This window comes from Vanacampus margaritifer, chromosome 5 (genome assembly GCF_051991255.1).
Source record: "Vanacampus margaritifer isolate UIUO_Vmar chromosome 5, RoL_Vmar_1.0, whole genome shotgun sequence".
Lineage (NCBI taxonomy): Eukaryota > Metazoa > Chordata > Actinopteri > Syngnathiformes > Syngnathidae > Vanacampus > Vanacampus margaritifer.
In genome coordinates this window covers 17,956,975-17,976,637 of record NC_135436.1, presented here as the reverse complement: position 1 = coordinate 17,976,637, position 19,663 = coordinate 17,956,975, and the positions used below count along the sequence as shown (strand labels likewise).

Below are 19,663 nucleotides of genomic sequence, written 5' to 3'. Positions count from 1 at the left end.
ATGAGGTTCTGTGTTCGAATCTTGCCTCCGGTCTCCATGTGTGGCGTTTGCATGTTGTGTCGGGTTTCTCTGAGTAATTCGGCTTCAACCTACTTTCCCAAAACAGGCATGTTAGGTTCGTTGAGAGTGATTTGTTCATAGGCGTGAATGGCTGTGTATTATCTGGCAACCAGTCCAGGGTGTTGACCCGCATCTCACCCAAACTAGGTAGGAAAGGCTCCAGCATACTTGTAACCCAAATAAAGATAAAGGGCATAGAAGATGTTCGGATGGATAATTTGTAATAGACCATGTTATAATTTGGTATAGGTAGACTTTAGGTTAGGCAATGTCTTATGACATTAGCACAAATAATGGCATGATTTGCTGGAATGGACATGTCCAGACATGAATGGTAATTGGTTACTTTTACTGCAGCAGAGGTGAACTTTTGTCCTCAGTGTCTTTGCCTCACTTCACACACACAATCGAAATTGTTTGAATAAGGTAAATTCAAGACTCCCCAGTGTATGGGTATAGGGAAAATAAATAAATAAATAATAATAATAATGATGATGATGATGATGATGATGATGATGATAATAATAACAATAATAATAATAATAATTTAAAAAAATGAATAATAATAATAATAATAATAATAATAATAATAATAATAATAATAATAATAATAATAATAATACAACTCGGGGGTGGGGTGGGGGTTGTACTTAGGGGAATTTCAGAAGTGTGCGTTGTGCGTATGAGAAGTAATCCTGAATTACGTCCCAGACGGTCTCGCCTAACTTTTGTTCATGTTGCCAACTCGACCTAAACTCTCGGTGGGACAGACGTTTTGATGCGTCTGATCACAGGGCAGCTTTGTGATACGGCTGGTCTCAGATCAGACTTGACGTCGACTAATCCTGCGTGTGAAGTTCTTAACGTGATCCGGCTGATCTCAAATCAGAGGACTCCCCGCTCTGCTCCGCCTTTGATCTGGGCGCTGAGTTTGTCCTGGCTGCTGCTTTCATGTGCAGCCCTGCAGACTGCAGAGTGAGACTGAAGAGCTCTTCTGCTCCGCGGACGTGTTGAGTTGACCGGCGAGCGACACCACAACAGAACCTTTCTTCCGGACCGGTCGAGACTTTAATTATCTGTTAGCTAGCAGGTAAGACGTTTAAATGAGTTGAAATGTTTTCTTGCCTCGGGTTAAACAGAGTTTGTGTAGGCGGCGGCGGCGGCACACTGCAATCATGTCAACACACGAGCACTAACTGAAAAAACAATTTAGCCTTTCGTAGCACATTAGCTCAGGAATGAATAAAAAGTTGACTTTTGATGCTATTCTTGGGATAGTCTCGGTGCTGAAGTGAAATTTTAAGTATCTAAGGGACTGCTATTGTGTTTATGTCACATTATTTAGCCTTGTTAAGGTTGCAGATGTCCATTAGTAATATGTCGACTAATGTCTGTAATGTGAATTAGAAAGTGATTTTTTTTTTCAAGATACTTTGACTGTAGTTGAACTTGAACAGCAGCATCTTCCTCGCAGTTGATTCAGTCCGCTACACGATTTTTCAAACAAATATGCGTGGACCTGACCCACCAATACTTATAATCTACAAAAAAAGAAACATTTGTTCAATCATTGCATATCATCTTTTCATAAATGTGTGCACAGCCCTCATTCAGAGGACTTTCTAAAAACTGAAATGGCCCTTGAGAGGAAAGTGTTCCCCAAGAATAAAACAGAAAGACAACTAACTATATTTTGCCTCTTTTTCAGATGCTAGCTACAGAAGTAGCTCAGCACGATGGTCCGGATGATTCAAAACTCAATTTCTCTTGTAATTACTGTACAGCTCCTATATTCAATTCTGGTGAGTGTTTTTCTCATTTAAAGTACAGTCAATGTGTGCTCACTAGGGTTAATATAAAAAACATATGCATTTCCCATATACGGTGTTGATCGATTTTAATGACTTGATGACATTATACCTTACCGCTCATTACATTATTGGGGTCATTGCTTGAGTAAGATTTATTATTTTTTTTATATATAAAGTTCATTATAGTCACACATTTCTTAACTGTCCTCCACCTGATGTCTGTCTTGCGCAGATTCCTGCAAGGGCTGAAGAGGAGAGCAGGGAATGCAGAGAGCAGGAGTACAAGGACCGGTTTGGGAATTGTAAACCCTGCAAGCAATGCGATGCAGGACAGGAGCTATCAAAGGTCGGGGGGAAAAAACAATCCTGTGTGTGTTTTCTCTCACCAAAAGTTGAGTTAAAATATTTGCCGGAAGACTGTTTATTTTGTATCCCACCTACAGGATCCATTACACTGCTGCTTTAGCAACTTCCGTTAACTGCAAAACAAATGTTGGCTGGATTAGTCACGTAAAAGAAAAAAAAGAAAAAAAGGAAACAGTCGAGTTCATGCAAAGAATGTTTAGAAAAGTCCATCATATCCAGGCAAACAACATTATTAATGACTTCCTCTCATTCATGTGGAGAACCGGCAAGCTGTTATTAACACGACCTGTCTTTATTCAGTCACACCCATACTTTTGGCCTTCTCCAGCTGAATGGCATCCATTGTTTCCCGTCTCCCTGTGTCACCCTCTCCAACTCATTGTCTCCGCTTTTTTGAAGCCGTGCCTAAGCTTGCCGCTTTCAGAGTTGGTCATGGATTTTTCTTTCCACCACTGTAGTTGGTTTAGTGTATTGATTTGAGTGCTTTGTACAGACAGGCCTCTGTAGTGTCAACTTAGGTTGGTGAGTCAAGGCTTTCCTCTCTGGCTGCAGCTATTTCTCCACTTGTGCAAGTATAGACAATGATGGAAAGCGGAGTAAATTATTACCACCTGTCATGATTGAAATGATTGCATTACTTAATATATTTTTATTTTAACATGTGATTTTATTGGTAGGGAAGAATTCAGTTCAGACATCCTTTTTAGATCCCAGTGTTTTATTGATCACTCATTGTCGACTTTTAGATTGCAAACTGGTTGTTGAAGCTGAATCAACAGCGCTTCTGGTGGTTGCAGTACAAGCACAGTGAACCGCACCTATTCACAGTTTGCTATGTAGAAATTCACTTTTTGGCTAATAGGGAAGTAGTAATTGGTGTCAAGGAAGAATGTTGGCGTGATACATCCAGACTGTTCTGGGGTCTTTTTATGTCAGGGAGAAGCTAAGTGTATTCTCGGTTGTGAGTGGAAACAGATAGAGTCTATGCCGCATGTGTATGTTTTTGCTGTGCTGAGCGGCAATTAAAAAGCTCAAGCTAGCAAACAATACAGGCCTGGTTATTGCCTGACAACTGTTGTATTTCTTAGGCTTTACACAACTTGGAATTTTGGGGCCAATCTTATAGTTTAAATAAACTAAACATCGATCCAATCATAAGAGGAAGTGTTTATTTAGTGTATGTACTATTGTACTATTGTTTACCGAGCATCAACAGAAGTATTCTCAGACATTTCTGTCAATGTTTAGTAATATTTGCAACGCCCCAAGGAAGGAAAGGAGGAAAAACTAAAACAGAGAGGGATTTGAACATAAAACATTCATTCCTTAACAAATGAGCAGAACTTGATTTTCGTTTTTTTAGTAAAAATGTAGCTGCTAACCTATCTGAGTGTAGCAAGACTGTATGTGGCCGACGCGCTAATGTAGCCTATGGAAAGTTTTTCCTTTTTAGTTGAAAATAACTTAACTTTGGCGGAACCCAGACTGTTTTATCACTATTGGTAAAGTTTTACATCCATCTGTGTCGTGTCTGTCGTAGCAACTAGCTAGCGCTAAGCTAACTAACCCCTGTGAGAGTTCGTTTCTGCAGCCCAGCTAGGATGGCGTTACGAATCAACGTGAAGTAACAACAACGGTGTTGATACACTGTCTAGATGGGCGTTTTTGACTGATTGGTTAACTTAACAGTTTAATATAATGCTCATTAGCAGGTTAAATGTTCACATACACACACAAACACTTCCGGGTGTATGTAGGATACACTACGTCTGTAATGTCTTATTTTTCGTAGAGTCGATTAATGACGTCATTGATCGAATATCGGCAACAACCGTCACGGCTCACCTGTTTTCCGGATTTGGGCATGTGACGTTCGCAAGCTGAGCCCTTAGGCACTGTGATGTCATTTTCAGGCGACAGCAAGATGAGATGGATAGAAACAGGTGGATTTTTCTGCTTAATTCAAGGTCCATAAACACAATATTAATCAGAATTTAGACTTGTGGGAGTGCATACAACACATTGTAAATAGCATTTTTGACCTGACTTTCTCTTTAAATAATCAAAAAATCTAAACAAATCAATTATCTTTGTTGAAGCAGAATTTTAATACAGTACATGTCTTGTATTGATTCTTATTAGATTGTTATACATAAATGTGGCTTGCGATGTGTATGTAGTATTTGGGCCCCACGTGTATATAAGACAAAAAAAAACTAAAGATGAATGCACGACATAAAACACAAGAGCCTCAGCTTAGCAACACTCAGCAAACTGTCTTAGACATATTGGGCTGCACTTCTGTATTAAGACCTGGTGAAAATAAACTCTCGACATGTGTTGCACATATGCATTTAATCCCAGTTGCCTTTAATGCCAGTGTGAACGGACGCACACTCTGTGCTTTGTGATAGGTTTAGGTAGCCTTCCTGTGCCTCTGCCGGCTTTAACAGGCATGAATGCTGCTCGCACCCTGGGGTCCTGGTTAATAATTGGCTGCCTCATTCTTTCTCTGAAGGTAGCAGAATGCCGGCTCACAGCCGAGACCCCAGGCCTGCCGTCAAGAGAAAGCTTCCCAAGGAACAACCTCTAGTTTGAGCTCTGTAACCAAGACGATCTGTCCATATTCAGACGTGACTATTTAGGAGGGAAGCAGACTTTTTGGATTCCCTCTGTGCAGCTGCCATAGAGATCCCAAAGGAATGTGCCCCAGTTAGCAATGGAAGTTTGCCTCTGGAAGCCGCGTCGAGGCTGGCAAACATCAATTAGCCCCTTCACACTGACTGTAGCAAAAAGAACCACCCACAGAGAGGCAACATCCATTACAAGCTTTTTGTCTCAACCATATTTCATTCCCTCGTTCATGTTGTCGAAGGAATCTTTTTATTTTTTTAACGTGTCAGGCGTGAAGGAGAGGGAAACAAATTTCCTTCTAGTGCAGGCTGGAAAACGGCCAGTTTCCAAAAAGGCAGGAACATTACTTTGATGTGTCGACATGCGGTATGTAGCAAGCCTCTAATACTTCCTCTTTCAGTAAAACTGGCAGAGCAAAGGACTTTTTTGGTGAAATACCCAATTATTTAGCAACAGAGGCATGAAAAATGGCCATATTAAAACTGCATTCTCTCAGGGAGAATGGTTCGGCTGTAACTAACAATTGTGTTAACAGTCGCTTCATTACCAGATCAGATGACTGATCAACCCCCCCCCCCCCCCCCCCTATGTGATTCCTAGCTAATCTCACAAATATCTCGGTGTTTACATGCTTCCGTCTGTTCTCCCTCCTCTGCACTGATGTTGATATCGCTGCCCTTGATCAAACAAGAACTGGACAAATGTATCGAGACATGTCTCTGTGAATTCATTAGTCGATCAGAGTTGGAATAGACCCCTGAATTTTAAAGCACAAATACTATGGCTTTGTTCACTTTTTAGTTGCCTTTTGGGCAACTGCAACACATGCTTTCTCACTACATTTATTTTTTTTAATTCTTTTTTTTTAAATCATGTCGCTAACAGTTGATGCTTTAGCTGACTTTATGGGCGCGTTTTCTTTGAATATACAATTCAGATTCAAGGCTCAGTTGGCACACCCTGTAGTAGAAAAGTAGTGGAACGTTTTCACGAGACAATAGCAGCCACTCAAAACCGGTTGATTTCAACAGGGCTGTAGGTGTGTTGCTATCCTTGCATATATATATTTTTTTTAATTAAAGCACAAGTCGACGTTTTATGACGTCTTGAAAATGTTTCTTTTCATTAAAGTGGAAGTCAACCATAAACATTTCTTGACAATAATATGTTATATGTGACATCACTAGTCTAAACATGACATTCTGATTAATATTACATTTTTGGAATATGAGTTAAGCAGCAAAATCGAGCCGTTTTTATCCATGTTAGGGGGCGGCCATTTTGTCACTTGTTTTCGACTGAAGATGACATCAACGTTGCTCAGGCAACAACCAATCAGAGTTCACCTGTTTTCTGAAGCTGCGCTGTGATTGGTTGTTGCCTGAGACCTGAGCAACACTGATGTCATCTTCAGTCGACAGCAAATAGAAAAATGGCCGCCCCTTGAGATGGATATAAATGGCAGGATTTTGCTGCTTAGCTCATATTAACCAGAATACCATATTTATACTAGTGGGGCTGCATATTGTCAAAACATGTTTTGGGGTTGACTTCCCCTTTGAAAAAAACGTTTTTTGTTTTTTTTGGCATAATTTTGTCTAAAACTGTATTCGGGCCATTTTCTGTTCCAGCTGCTTGTGCAATAAGCAAGGGCCATAAAGGCATGCTTGATGAGTGTATGGAAAAATTTGAGCGCAACACCTTTAATAGACTGGAATGTAAATCACAAACCAGGCCGTCCTTTAATTCCGTCTTCAGTTCTTATACTTGTCCATACATAGTTCTAATCCTGTATTGTTTTGGACCACTTTCATCTCTTGAGTGTAGTTTCATATCTGCTAGTTGCAGGGCAGGGTGTCAGTTCTGGTAGCCTTTCTTGGCTGCGATGAAAGAGGACACTGATCACTCCTTGTGATGTTCAGCTCTGCCGGGATCAGAGAAGCAGAAGTTGGCTCCATTTTCTTTTTGTTCTTGTGCACTGGGCACTGTTTGTATCGACTGTATGTGACGGAAGCCCCCGTCCTGTCATTCGGTGCCCCATAGCCCGAGCTTGTGCCAAGCCATGAATCCTCAGTGGAAGTAAAACCCACAAGTCAAGACTTTTCCACCCAAGACCAGCCGTGGCCGCACCTCCCTACAGACACGTTTCCTAGCAGCTGGAGCCAGACACATCATCCGTATTTTGCCTTTTCTGACCATAATCACTCATCAGTCACCCTCTGTTTCACACCCTTTCTTTGTCTCATTCTTTGCGCTGATGGACAGCGAGAGCTTATATGGAACGCTCATAACAACAGCTGCAGTAGTCCATCCTAAGCTGGTGCACCTCCGGCTGGGCTCGCCCCAAGGGTTTAGTATCGAGCTTGCATGTGTTTGCTTTCAGAAGGGTTGCATTCCTCCTCCTCCTCGGTTGGTGCCATCGCCGTGTCACATCTTTGCCTCGAAAATCCCTTTTCATTTCTGGCCAGCTTACTTCCCCAACCCCCATACCAAAGTCTTGTGCCCACATTCCATCAAGACTGCATGCCCGGGCAGTGAAATGGGACACGGGCGAGGAGAGAAGGGAAGAGCTGTTTGAAGCTGACCTTCACTTTAATGATATATGAGCGCCTCCTTCCTTGTGTGTTGTCCAAGCTTGACATTACAACCCTGGACAACAGGGCAGCTGTCAATGTATGATATCACCCAAGCGCCCAACTCAGTGGTGTGTCGTCACATCACTTGTACATCGCCAAGGAAATGTGAGGCCTGTTTGGAAGCAGTGAGCAATTATGACTGATAATGTTACCGAGCATCATTCCACCCAGGAAGCTGTTGCGCACTAAAACGAGTAAGAACTGTATTTTCTCTCTCTTTAATCCTTGTGTCCTTTAAAGTGATATGTGACCATACTAGTCTAAACATGACATTCTGATTAATATTACATTTGTGGAATATGAGTTATGAAGCAAAATCCAGCAGTTTTTAGCCATCTCAGGGGGCGGCCATTTTCCCACTTGCTGTTGACTGAAGATGACATCATAGTTGCTCAGGTCTCAGACAACAACCAATCACAGCGCAGCTTCAGAAAACAGGTGAGCCCTGATTGGTTGTTGCCTGAGCAGCGTTGATAGCTAGTCATCTTCAGTCGAAAGCAAGTCACAAAATGGCCGCCCCCTGAAGACGACATCATAGTTGCTCAGGGCTCAGGCAACAACCACTCAGAGCTCACCTGTTTTCTGAAGCAGCGCTGTGATTGTTATTTACCCGAGACCCGAGCAATATTGATGTCATCTTCAGTCGGCAGCAAACGGCAAAATGGCAGACCCTGAGATGGATAAAAACGGCTGGATTTTGCTGCTTAACTCATATTCCACTAACACAATATTAACCAGAATACCATATTTAGACTAGTAGGGCTGCATAGAACACATTATTGTCCATTTATTTGGGGGGTGAACTTCCCCTTTAAGTGTTTCCTTTACTTGGTGGCCCCTCAATCAACGGGACACCCAGTGTGTATGACAGAAGGGCACAAACACGCTGTAATAAAGGTGCCATGATACAACAGTGGGAGTTCCTCATGGCCTTTATTATTCAAATGTAGGACCGTTCCGGGTCTTCCAGTGGAAGGCTGATCATTCAGTTTTAGAGAGTCAAGGAGATTATTGCCGGTGTAAGATGGACTGTCGAAAGAGGCAGGCCATTGTTCTCCTCTGATCCCACGAGCTAAAATCATTCTTCAATTCCGCACCGCCGGTAGTCCACATTCAAGCCCTCTTCTCACCAGCTGCACCAACCCCACCCTCTTACCCAGTGCGTTTCTTTCTTTAATCCCTCCAGGAATGCGGCTTCGGTTATGGAGAGGATGCCCGGTGTGTGCCGTGCAGGAGCAGTCGCTTCAAGGAAGACCGGAGTGTCCAGAAGTGTAAACCTTGTCTGGACTGTGGACTCATCAACCGCTTCCAGAAGAGCAACTGCTCCACCACCAGCAATGCTGTGTGTGGCGAGTGTCTGCCTGGGTGAGAGATTCTTCTCACACACACACACACACACACACACCAAAAAAAAAAAAATCATGGATATGATCAAAATTATAAATATTCTGACACTTTTGTGTCACCTTTGTGTTCTCAACAGATATTATAGGAAGACAAAATTAAGTGGCTTCCAAGACATGGAGTGTATACCCTGTGGAGACCCCCCGCCTCAGTATGAGCCTCAATGTAAGTACCTTTTCCTTTTCCCATTACCTTGTCCCACATTTGGGTCGTCTTCACCGGGATACTGTGTTATGGATACAGTTAGTGGAACCTCCAAAGTCAAACGTAATTTCTGAATGGACACATGTTGGCATCCATTTTGTTGTCATCTCTAAGCGATTATTCCTATAGCAAAACAATCTAATACATTTTTCCCAGATATATTAGAAAAATCAAACTGTACAAGCAGTGTTTACAGTAACATTTACCGTTTGAAACTAATTTAAATGCTCTATAATAAGACCAAATAAAACTACAGTAAATTAAAAGTACTTACCTGTTTATAAGGGCACAAATTGGCTTCATGCATCACACTTTAACATTTTTATGCAAATGTAAGTATAAATAAATTTAAAACAGTACATTGAAATAACCAAATTATGTACATTACATTTTTGGGTTTTTAAAGATGTTGATAATCGTCTGTGCCATCACAATAAAAATAAACTTGTGGAGTTCATTCCCCCAAATTTTCAATTTTAGATTGTGTACCGTATATGTCACATTATATTTATATAACTTTTGTTCAACTCCAAACAGTATGACTTCAGGGGCATTTGACGTAACGACAGTAACTCACGCGCTTGTTAATATTGCCACTCCTAGGTTGAAAACCTTGTTATTTTTAGTAATTTGTGCATGTCGGCCACACAAAAAGGAGGCAAGGGGTCAAGCAAGGCTAACTTTCCACTCGGGCTCAGATTCAATTATCTTCTCTCTTGCAGCCATTAGAGCTAGTTAATGATTTCAGGTTTCCACATAAAACAAAGAGGCAAGTCAACTCAAACCTTTGGTAATTGAGTGTGACGTCCCGTTTGTAGAGGAGATGGCAGCTGTTTCCGAGTTTTGGCAAATCGTTGCTTCAGAGAGGTTTAGCGGGGACGTGTTAACATTTTTGTTTTCAAGTCACCAGTGTGTGTGTGATCGGGGGGGGGGGGGGCTATCTAATCAAACTATTTTATGTGATCTTGCATTTGTTATTGTTGTGGCCAGTGTTGATATTTGCCTTGGCCCTCCTCTGCGAGCCTGACGGTCCAGCTATGCAGCGTCCAATTGCGATACAGGAGGAGGCTTTCAAAACAAAACAGCCATTGTGTGAGAACATAGCTGGCCGTTAGCTCCTGCAGGGATTCTCAGTGGAGCTTTTCCAAATGTTTGAAAGCCTCGCCGCTTCCATCCAGCGTTATCTCGAGAAGGGTGGTAGAAAACTGAAAGGCCAGATTATTCTAATAGGCCTCGCTGGCCCGCGGCAGCATTGCAGCTGTGCAGGGGAGGCCGTCACCCTCTGGCGTGGACTGTAAATCTTAAAGCAAGCCTCTTTTCTTTCTCCTCCTTTTCCTCCAGTGACTTTTTTTGGGCCAAGTCAAAATAAGATTGTGTTTTATGGACTGCTTAAGCCTCTAATGGGTTTCATCTGCTGGGCTTTTTCACTGTCACGGTAGAGCAGAGCAGACTGTGAAAACGCACTCTGGCATGCAGACAGATACATAAATGCATGCAGAGGTACACATTATTTGTCAGGCCTGCAGGGGTTGTTGCTGGATTTATGCAATAGTCCAAAGGGAGTTATAGCTTCTGTTGTAGTCATAAATATGGCAAAGGTTTTCAAATCTAGCCATATAACATTGAATATATTTCAGGGAGGAAGTCCCAGCTTTTTCATGAAGTACAAGAAAAAAAAGAAAAGAAAATGAAAACAGGAGACTTGCAGCTTCTGTTTGAGCAAATCAACGTAAACGGCAAACGTCATCCACAAACTCAATCATGTCGACACACATACACACACTTCAAAGCAGAGCCTTCAAACTACTTGAAAAGCACAATTACCAAAGTCGCTAACGTATTAGCGGTCCCACGCAAGCTAAAACACCACAAAGAAACTTTTAGATACTATTTTGCTGTATCATCTGTTAATCAATTGGAGTCTCATACATTACTTCCAAAAAGTTGGCAAAGTGCTCATGGAAATAAGAAGTGCCATATGTTAGTTCAGTGGGTTTTAACCTGGGTTCGATCGAACTCCAGGGGTTCGGCGGAGGTCAAAACACACACTCGACTCAAATAATTTGTGATGATATGCCCCGCTTGGCCATCATTGGTTGCAGGTGATCATTGCTTGGCCTATCTGTGTTGGAGGGAATTTGGTGCACACAGTAGTTGACTTGCTGCTTTTATAATGGTACGTCGTGTGATTTAAAAATATATATATATATTGTAATCCTTTTATACTAACTAGTCTAGCAAAAAAAGAAAGTGGTTGTAGTCGGACGAATATGTGCAATATGAATTCACATGTATAACGGAACATATGGTGTTCCACAGGGCTCAATTCTGTGGCCTCTGCTCTTTTCATTGTATCTTCTGTCTGCCGTTTACATGGTAATAACTTCAGAAAAATAATAACAATCAATTAGTCATTTGATTTTGAACTCCTGCTTCCATGCCAATGTTAAATTGAGCAGATTATTGATGCCAGGAGGACATATTTATTTACACATCTCTTGTATCTCAATTGTGGAGATGTACTGTTAAAGTTGTGGTTGGTAAGCACTGGATTGACGTAATTCTAAACTGCTAACAGCCTTCTAACATTCCAGGGTCGCCTTTACGACCATGTTAACCAAGTCAAAAGGAGTTAGCGTGAGGAATGCCCCCTCGTAAAGCGAGCGATGTGTGGTCGTCTTTTAGAGTTCAGGGTCAAACGCGCTCACTTGTGTTGAAAGTGTTTGCAAAGGCACAAATCAAAGCTCCGGACTGGAGGCGAGGGAGCCCATGAGAACCACTGCGGGGTTTAGTCGGTTGGTTTGTGTGGAGATACAATCAGCAGGTGAGCGGTCTTCAATGGACTAGTGTTTATTTGCTGCAGCTGCTCGGCGTCTGATAACAGACTTCCTTTTGTGTTGTGAAAACAGATGATGTTCCTCTTGGATGGATTGGATTTGACCTGGACAATAGCCACATCAAACACGTTTGTCAAATAAAGTTCAGTGATCCATCTTTCAAGAGGATTTCAAGAGGATATTCTCGTATAAATAATAGGATGACACTTTGCCATGATCAGCTTAGCCTAATATCTTTTATTATGCACTCGTGTAGCGTAAACAGGTTAACTGGGCTTTCCCGTCACTAATCACTACGCATTCATGCAATATTTTAGTTACGTCTCGCTGCAGAAATGCGCCAATAGTGATTGATGTAGCTCTTTAACTTAGATCTGAATCTTGTTTTAAAACTTCATTTGAGGAGGAATGTTAAGATGCCCGTATGTAGCTGAATACACAACGTGCCAAAGGAGGAAGCGCTGTTTATATTACATAACAAAGAACCTTTGCCTTGTGCAAGCTCCTTTTTTTTTTAAGATTAATGTGCCTCAAAAGCAACACTGTCGTCATTGAGGGTTTTCACATACATTCTACTCCTTCTAAAGCCTCCCTCAATTTGATTTGGTATAACTGATGAGTCTGTCTCATGTAACCTCAAGTAACCTTTTCTCCGAACCATCCGCCGGAATTCAATTTCCCGTACTGATAAAGATTAGAGACAAGTATTTTGAGTCATAGGCATGTGTCACAGTCAGGTGAGCTGCTAACTCATCAAACAGAAAAGCTTAACATATGGTGCATGCAACAGTTGTTACTTTATTTTATTTTTACTGATCCTCTCTGGGGTTGTGGGCATGCTGGAGCCTATCCCAGCTGTGTTTGGGCGGTAGGCAGGGTACACCCTGAACTGGTCGCCAAACAACCACAGGGCACAAAACATGATGTTGCCACCCCCGCATTTCATAGTTGGAATGGTGGCGTAAGCTTGTAAGCAAACCCCCCCCCCCCCCCCCTCCGCCTCCGCCTTCAAACGTAACAATGCTCATTATAGCCATTATGGAGTTATAAATTCTTAGCTTTGTCAGACCACGGGACATGTCTGCAAAAATCAAAGACATTTGCAAACTGTAATCAGGCTTTTTTCTTTTTTGGGGGATTAACTCATTCACTGCCATTGACGGCTATAGACGTCAAAAATTCATTTGAACTATTTCTATTAGTTTAACATTTTTTTTCACACTTTTGCTAACAAGAGTATGAAAACCTAGAAAAAAAATTTATTGGAAATTTAAAACGTTAGTTAACTAGTGAAGTCAAGTGATTAATTACAATTAAAAATTTTAATAGCCTGACGGGCCTAATTAATTTTTTAAAATTAAAAATAAGGGCCATTTAATCGTAATTAATCGCATGATAATTTTATGTTATAAATGTACAATAAAAAAATTCTCGGTTTTCATAAAAAATTAAATGAAATTAAGAAAGAAAAATGTTAAACTAATAGAAATACTTTGCATGAATTTTTTACGTCTATAGTCGTCAATGGCAGTCAACGAGTTAATGACTTTTTCCTGGCAGACAGGCCTTTCAACCCATGTCAGTATAGTATTTGTTTAACTGTGATAATGACACACGCTTACCATCTTCAGCCAGCATTTCCACAAGGTCATTTGCTTTTGTTCTTTTTCAACTCTGGAATCACAGAACCCATCTCCTTCCTGAGCATTATGATGGCTGGGCATTACTATGGTGTTTAAACTTGTGTGCAACTCCACAAATCCATTTCTGATATCATCGTAATCTCACTGCATGTAATGTAAACTTCCGTCCGTCCGTCTTCTTCCGCTTATCCGGGGTCAGGTCGCGGGGGCAGCAGCTTTAGCAGGGAAGCCCAGACTTCCCTCTCCCCAGCCACTTCAGCCAGCTCATCCGACGGGACCCCAAGGCGTTCCCAGGACAGCCGAGAGACATAGTCTCTCCAGCGTGTCCTGGGTCGTCCCCGGGGCCTCCTGCCGGTAGGACATGCCCGGAACACCTCCCCAGGGAGGCGTCCAGGAGGCATCCGAACCAGATGCCCGAGCCACCTCAACTGGTTCCTCTCAACGTAAACTTGGAATGACAAAAAAAGAAAACAATTCTTTTGTGTTTTTTGGTATCAACTAGAAATAATTTTGGTAATCTTAATTTGACCTAGAGTAGGAAAAGTTTAGTCTGATTTCTTATCAGACAGTGAGAAAAAAGGTGACTTTTCAACTCTATATTATATTGCTGTATTGAAAGCGAGTAGCACAAAGTAGTCCTAGAGGTGGAAAAAAAAACGGTGACATCACAACTGCATTGCCATGGAAACAACTTAGAAGACTAAAAAGCCCTTTAGTGTCTTAGCTAAGCAATAATAGTTCCGCAAAACTGCGCATGTCAGCCCATGTTACATTGAATGTGAGACTAGGTGGTGAACACGGATTGAAAACTGTGTGTGTAGGCAGCGGGCGAGTAAACCTGGTGCCTCTGCCTCCGGTGGCGACCAGCCCTCGTGATATGGCCCTGGCTGCGGTCATCTGCAGCGCTCTGGCTACGGTGATGCTAGCCCTGCTGGTCCTGTGCGTCATCTACTGTAAGAGGCAGCTGCTGGAGAAAAAGCCCAGTGGTGAGTCACAACATCGAAAAGTCGGCTAAATGGAGAATCAACAAAGTATGTACCGTGCACAGTTCTTTTCTAAATCGTCTGCCATCAGTGTTGTTGTTTGCGCAACTTGTTTAACCAGCGGCGTCTCTGAGGTCCGAGGACTGTCCATACAGCGGGGCCGAGATGCCCTGCCTGGACCCGCGCTGGCTCCGAGACTTCCCCCAGGGAGCCTGCTGCCAGTGTCACCTTGGGCCCGGCGGACACACATGCGGTATGCTGGATAGTAAATGCTCACATAGGCGTATCGCCGGCCACTTCGTTAGGTACACCTGCACATTATTTGGGTTCAATATTGGACCAGGATTCGAACTTCAGTTCATGTGTCTCGCATTTCAAAAATGAAAAATTTAAATCAAATATTTGTGGATGAATACAGCTGACAGTGTTATTCAAAAGTGCTCATTATTATCTCAGATTTTTTTCAGATTCAAGCAGTGTTTGTGATTTCAACGTGTCACATGACCTCATCATACTGTTTGTTTGTGCGCTGCTCAGGTCCGGTCCACCTGATCTCATCGCTGTGCTGCGAGGAGAACTGCAGTCTGGACAACGCACACTTCCGCTCTCACACCAGCCTCAATAACAGGTCAAATGGCAACCAACACGCCCGCAGCATAAAAATAGATTTACTAGGGCTCATCAAGCTAGTTTAGCCAGTTAGCAGCTGGTTTCAGTTGAATTCAGTTCAGAATGGCAAATCCTGACCTGACCGCTGTGTGACTCAGCAGAGCTTTGGAATCCTTTTGTTTTCTCTCCAACACCCTACATTAGTTATTACAGTACAATATACATTTGACAACTTTTGACAGTGACAAAAAGCCACCTTAGTTAAATACTTTTAAGGTACAATGCAATTAAAAACAACAACTTTTCATTACTAAGAAAAAGCTTAATGATGAATTGATTACCCAATTCTGTTAATTGTGTGGAATTGTTTGCTGTCCAACGAATCAGTGCACTGGCCTGGAAACAGGAGTTCAGAACATTTCTCTCATTCTATAAAAAAAGACATTGGGTTAGGCTAGCAGGGTGGGCCATAGGCCACATACTGTTTGTTCTGCACTTAAATCAAGCCCTCTTACCATTTACATTATTTAGAGTCCTGTAATATTTAGCAGTTTCCCCCCGTAAAATTATTTAAATTTAATTTATTTATTCATTAAACAATGTATATTTATTATTGAAATAAATTATTTTCCTTTTTTTTATGAATCATCAGGCCCATCATCTGTTTTTTTAAATGAAATCTTGCCCTTACAAAATTTTGCTCAAACCTGGATAATTATTTAAATTGAAAATATTGTTTTAATTCATTGAACATAATTTTAAAAACATCTTACAATAAATTGTCCATTTTAAGCATAGTCCAGAAATGTTATTAAATGCCCATCCCTAATTAGTTTTTAACTCATTCACTGCCATTGACGGCTATAGATGTAAAAAATTCATTTGAACTATTTCTATTAGTTTAACATTTTTTTCCTACTTTTGTTAACAAGAGTATGAAAACCTAGAATTTTTTTTTACTGTACATTTAGAACAGATATAAAATTTGTGATTAATCGTGAGTTAACTAGTAAAGTCATGCAATAAATTCCGAAAAATTTTAATCGCCTGACGCCCCTAATTTTTAATAATCTTTTCGTCTTTCTTTAAAAAAAAGTAATGTTATTTTTATTTTTTGTTTTTAATAATCTTTTCTTTAAAAAAACAAAAAAACATTATTAAAAATTAGGAGCATCAGGCGATTAATTTTTTTAATCATAATTAATCGCATGTCTTTACTATTGATCACAAATTTTATATCTGTTCTAAATGTACAATACAAAAAAAAGGTTTTCATACTCTTGTTAACAAAAATGGGAAAAAATGTTAATCTAATAGAAATAGTTCAAATGAATTTTTGACGTCTATAGCCGTCAATGGCAGTGAATGAGTTAATAATAGAGTAACAGTACAATTTTCATTCAGTTACTCTTCACCGATTGGCTGGTCACAATCACATGTTTCTAATGCCTAAGTGAGGCAGGTGGAGTCCATTTTGACTCAAATCACTATATATGTAAGGACTACAGAAGCACAAAGCTTGTCAGGCTATAGTTACCATTACTACATAACTCAAATGTTATGCATCAGCTCTTCTGCACTCACTTATGTTGCAATTCAATTTGACATTATTTAGAAGCTTTGAAGTAAAGAACAAAGCTTGAAAACCAAAGAGCAGCAGGGTGCAGCCCGCCGGCCGATTCGCGTCAATAATTTATGTTTGATTGTTCCATTCTTACCAGAAACTCGGAGCGGGCCGACGAATTGGCGGGACATGCGCAGACCGGGTCCACAGAGGCCATCTCGGCGTGTTTCCGGAATCCAGAAGCTTCAGAAGAAGACAACGATGGAGCGGAGGGAGGGCACACCCCGAGGGCAAATTCCCCCGAGAGAAAAGCAAGCGAGCAGACGCCGTCGAGCCGGGAGGGCGAGTGAGGTGACCTTTTACTTGAAGCATCCTCCTCTCTTGAATATGATTTATGGATGATGGCGTTTGGAGTGTTTCAGATCTCTTTATTGACGTGTGACATGAGTTGCCTCAGACCAAACTGCTAAATGACTTGAGTGATTGGGAAAGTATGTGCACTGCAAAAAGACTGTAGAAAATTTCAGGAAAATATATAGTAAAATAAGAAAATGATTACTTCAAATAAGCAAAATTATCTGCCAACAGTACAAGAATTTTTTACTTAAATTTACCTGTAAGATTTTGAAAAATAAATAAATATATTACTAGCCCCATATTAAATACTAAAATACTTTTTCAAGCTGTAATAAATAGAACTATTTTCTTAAAATACATGAGTATTTTTTATTTTTATTTTTTTACGCTTGGGAGGTACAGGTCCCATTTTCTAGCCAGGAATTGAACCCACAACCTTCAAGTCTGAGGGTAGGCACTGGTACTGAAAGAAGGACAAAATGAACTTATTAAATATAACGAAATTAACCATATTGCACTCGTCTCTTTTCGTACTTGTATTTTTTCCCCATTTACTGTATCTTATTACTAGATTATGCAAAATCTTAAATTAAGAAAACTCGTGAAACCCCAGTTCAGGGCCTTAGATGTTGGTTAGTTGTCATCTTAAAATGTAGGAAATGCTTGTTTTAATCCTCACAGTACTTAAAACTGGCTGTTAACACTCAATGCCAAGACTGCTTGATCAAATAAGATAATTAAGTAAGAATAAGTATCTTAAAATAAGGCACAATGATCTTGCCTGACAATTTCATTTTAAGTAAAAAATAACTTGTGAAATCAAAATAAGCAAATTTTGGTTAAATTTAAGAATGTATATCTTACTTAAGATTTTAGTTTTTGCAGCGTGAGAGTAACATGCTAAAGATGAACAGCGGCCTCTTTGCCCCCACACATAAACATACATGAACTTAATACAGTCAACCACTGTCTATGGCGTGGGATTCATTTCAGACCCGCACGCAATGGGTGAAAATCAGCGGTATAGAGACCCTAATTTTTTTTTAAATAAACTCCAAATAAGAGGCCAGGAGTGCTTGCTTTCAAGCTGTTTACTGCAAAACAGACACATAAAACAAAATGTCTCCTAGCTGAATGCTCACAAAATGAAAAAGTTACTGTTAAACAGAGAAAACAATACTCACAGTTCCATTTTGCAGCTCGTTTTCCAGTTGACCTCAGTGCTGCCTGGCATGTTGCGGCACAATGAGGTATACTACACTTAAAGGCACACAACACTGAATTCCGATCCGCCTGCACACTGTAAGAAAGAAAACATTAAAAGTTGCTTCAAAAATCGACAATATAAGCAGGGCTGCTAAAGAGGATTTATTTCTTGAAAAGGTGCCTCTGAAAAAGAAGTGTCCTTCCTGTTGGCAGAAGGCTAAAGTGACGGCATGCGAACAGCTGGTACAAGAAAGAAGAGCCGACTTGAAAGTGGTCCTGTGTCTGGCACAGCTTAGTTATGTTACTAATCAGTGCGTGTTGGCCTTCGTCTTCCAGGATGACACGCATTGCTTTGGCTTCCAGCAGCTTGGACTCCCCAACGACAACAGCGGCGGCGGCCGGATCTCCTTTCACACGACTCGCCTCAACTCACCACTCCCTTCCCATTTGACGTACTCTCTGGTGTGGACGCAGGCCGCATATGACCTCTGATGCCAAACAAAAGAACAATCAAAAGCCTCGATATGAAGTGGCCACCGGTCCCAGCAGGTGAAGGTGAATGAAGTTTAAACATGGAGGATGTCACGTCTGGCCGTTTGCGTATGCAGTCGCAACATGTGACATGAAGAGAAGTAATGCACATTAAGACAATTGTTCAAGTGACTTGTGGATAATGTACAATAGTAAATAGCTGCATATTTTTGTAACATAGACATGGCGGATGATCATGTGCTGCATTTGTATTGTAGTGTTTATGGTCCATTTACCTGTTTTACACCTTTGTAAATAAAACACTGGAATAGACAAATGGTCATTATTCTACTCACCGGGCATGTTAGTTGGTACACCAGAATAAGCAGAGCCAATCAAAGTGCAGCTCAAACTGAAACAGACAAATGTACTTGTGCGGCACAGTGAAAGACATCTACTGTACCTCACAGTTCCGAGGTCGAGGGTTCAAATCCAGGGTCAGGCCTCCCTGTAGGAGTTTGCAAAAATTCTCCCACGGCTTGCATGGGTTTTCTCCAAGTTCTTCAGCATCCTCACACATTCCAAAAAACATCATACTTTGGTAAATTGAAAATTCGAAATTGGCCATGAGTGTGAATGCTTGTGTACTGTCAGTGTACTCTGCCTCTTGCCCTAAATCAGTTGAGATAGGCTCAAGGTCACGTGATCCTAGTGAGGATAAGTAAAGAAAACTGGATAGGATAGGATGATATAGAATACACTATATATATAATATTAGATAGCTATCGTTGTCTCAGGCTTTTATGCTATAAAACGGCTAAATTAGCTAATGATATTATCAGATGATTCTTTTATATAAAATGAATTTGTGAACATCC

The 19,663-nt window shown here is 41.0% G+C and overlaps 1 protein-coding gene across 2 annotated transcripts; it reads left to right on the top strand.

Annotated features, from left to right (window-relative positions):
- Positions 1 to 971: 971 nt before the first annotated feature.
- On the top strand, positions 972 to 19,122 carry LOC144052281 (tumor necrosis factor receptor superfamily member 19-like). 2 transcript variants are annotated; one of them, XM_077566211.1, is made up of 10 exons: positions 972 to 1,150; positions 1,769 to 1,862; positions 2,104 to 2,217; positions 8,694 to 8,872; positions 8,991 to 9,076; positions 14,417 to 14,581; positions 14,700 to 14,831; positions 15,116 to 15,206; positions 16,909 to 17,093; positions 18,651 to 19,122. In XM_077566211.1, exons 2-10 carry the CDS (start codon positions 1,797 to 1,799, stop codon positions 18,653 to 18,655), a joined length of 1,023 nt encoding a protein of 340 aa, XP_077422337.1. In that variant the 5' UTR covers positions 972 to 1,150; positions 1,769 to 1,796; the 3' UTR covers positions 18,656 to 19,122. The 2 variants fall into 2 exon arrangements, with proteins under 2 accessions (XP_077422337.1, XP_077422336.1); XM_077566210.1 differs by having other exon boundaries at positions 976 to 1,150; positions 16,909 to 17,102.
- The last annotated feature ends 541 nt before the right edge of the window (positions 19,123 to 19,663 follow it).

What these genes read in the sequence shown, in the direction of transcription:
- LOC144052281 (XM_077566210.1), top strand. Translation starts at nt 1,797, where the DNA reads ATGGTCCGGATGATTCAAAACTCAATTTCTCTTGTAATTACTGTACAG. An exon ending in TGTGGCGAGTGTCTGCCTGG is followed by an intron (nt 8,873 to 8,990) that starts GTGAGAGATTCT and finishes TGTTCTCAACAG; the next exon opens with ATATTATAGGAAGACAAAAT. An exon ending in CACACCAGCCTCAATAACAG is followed by an intron (nt 15,207 to 16,908) that starts GTCAAATGGCAA and finishes CATTCTTACCAG; the next exon opens with AAACTCGGAGCGGGCCGACG.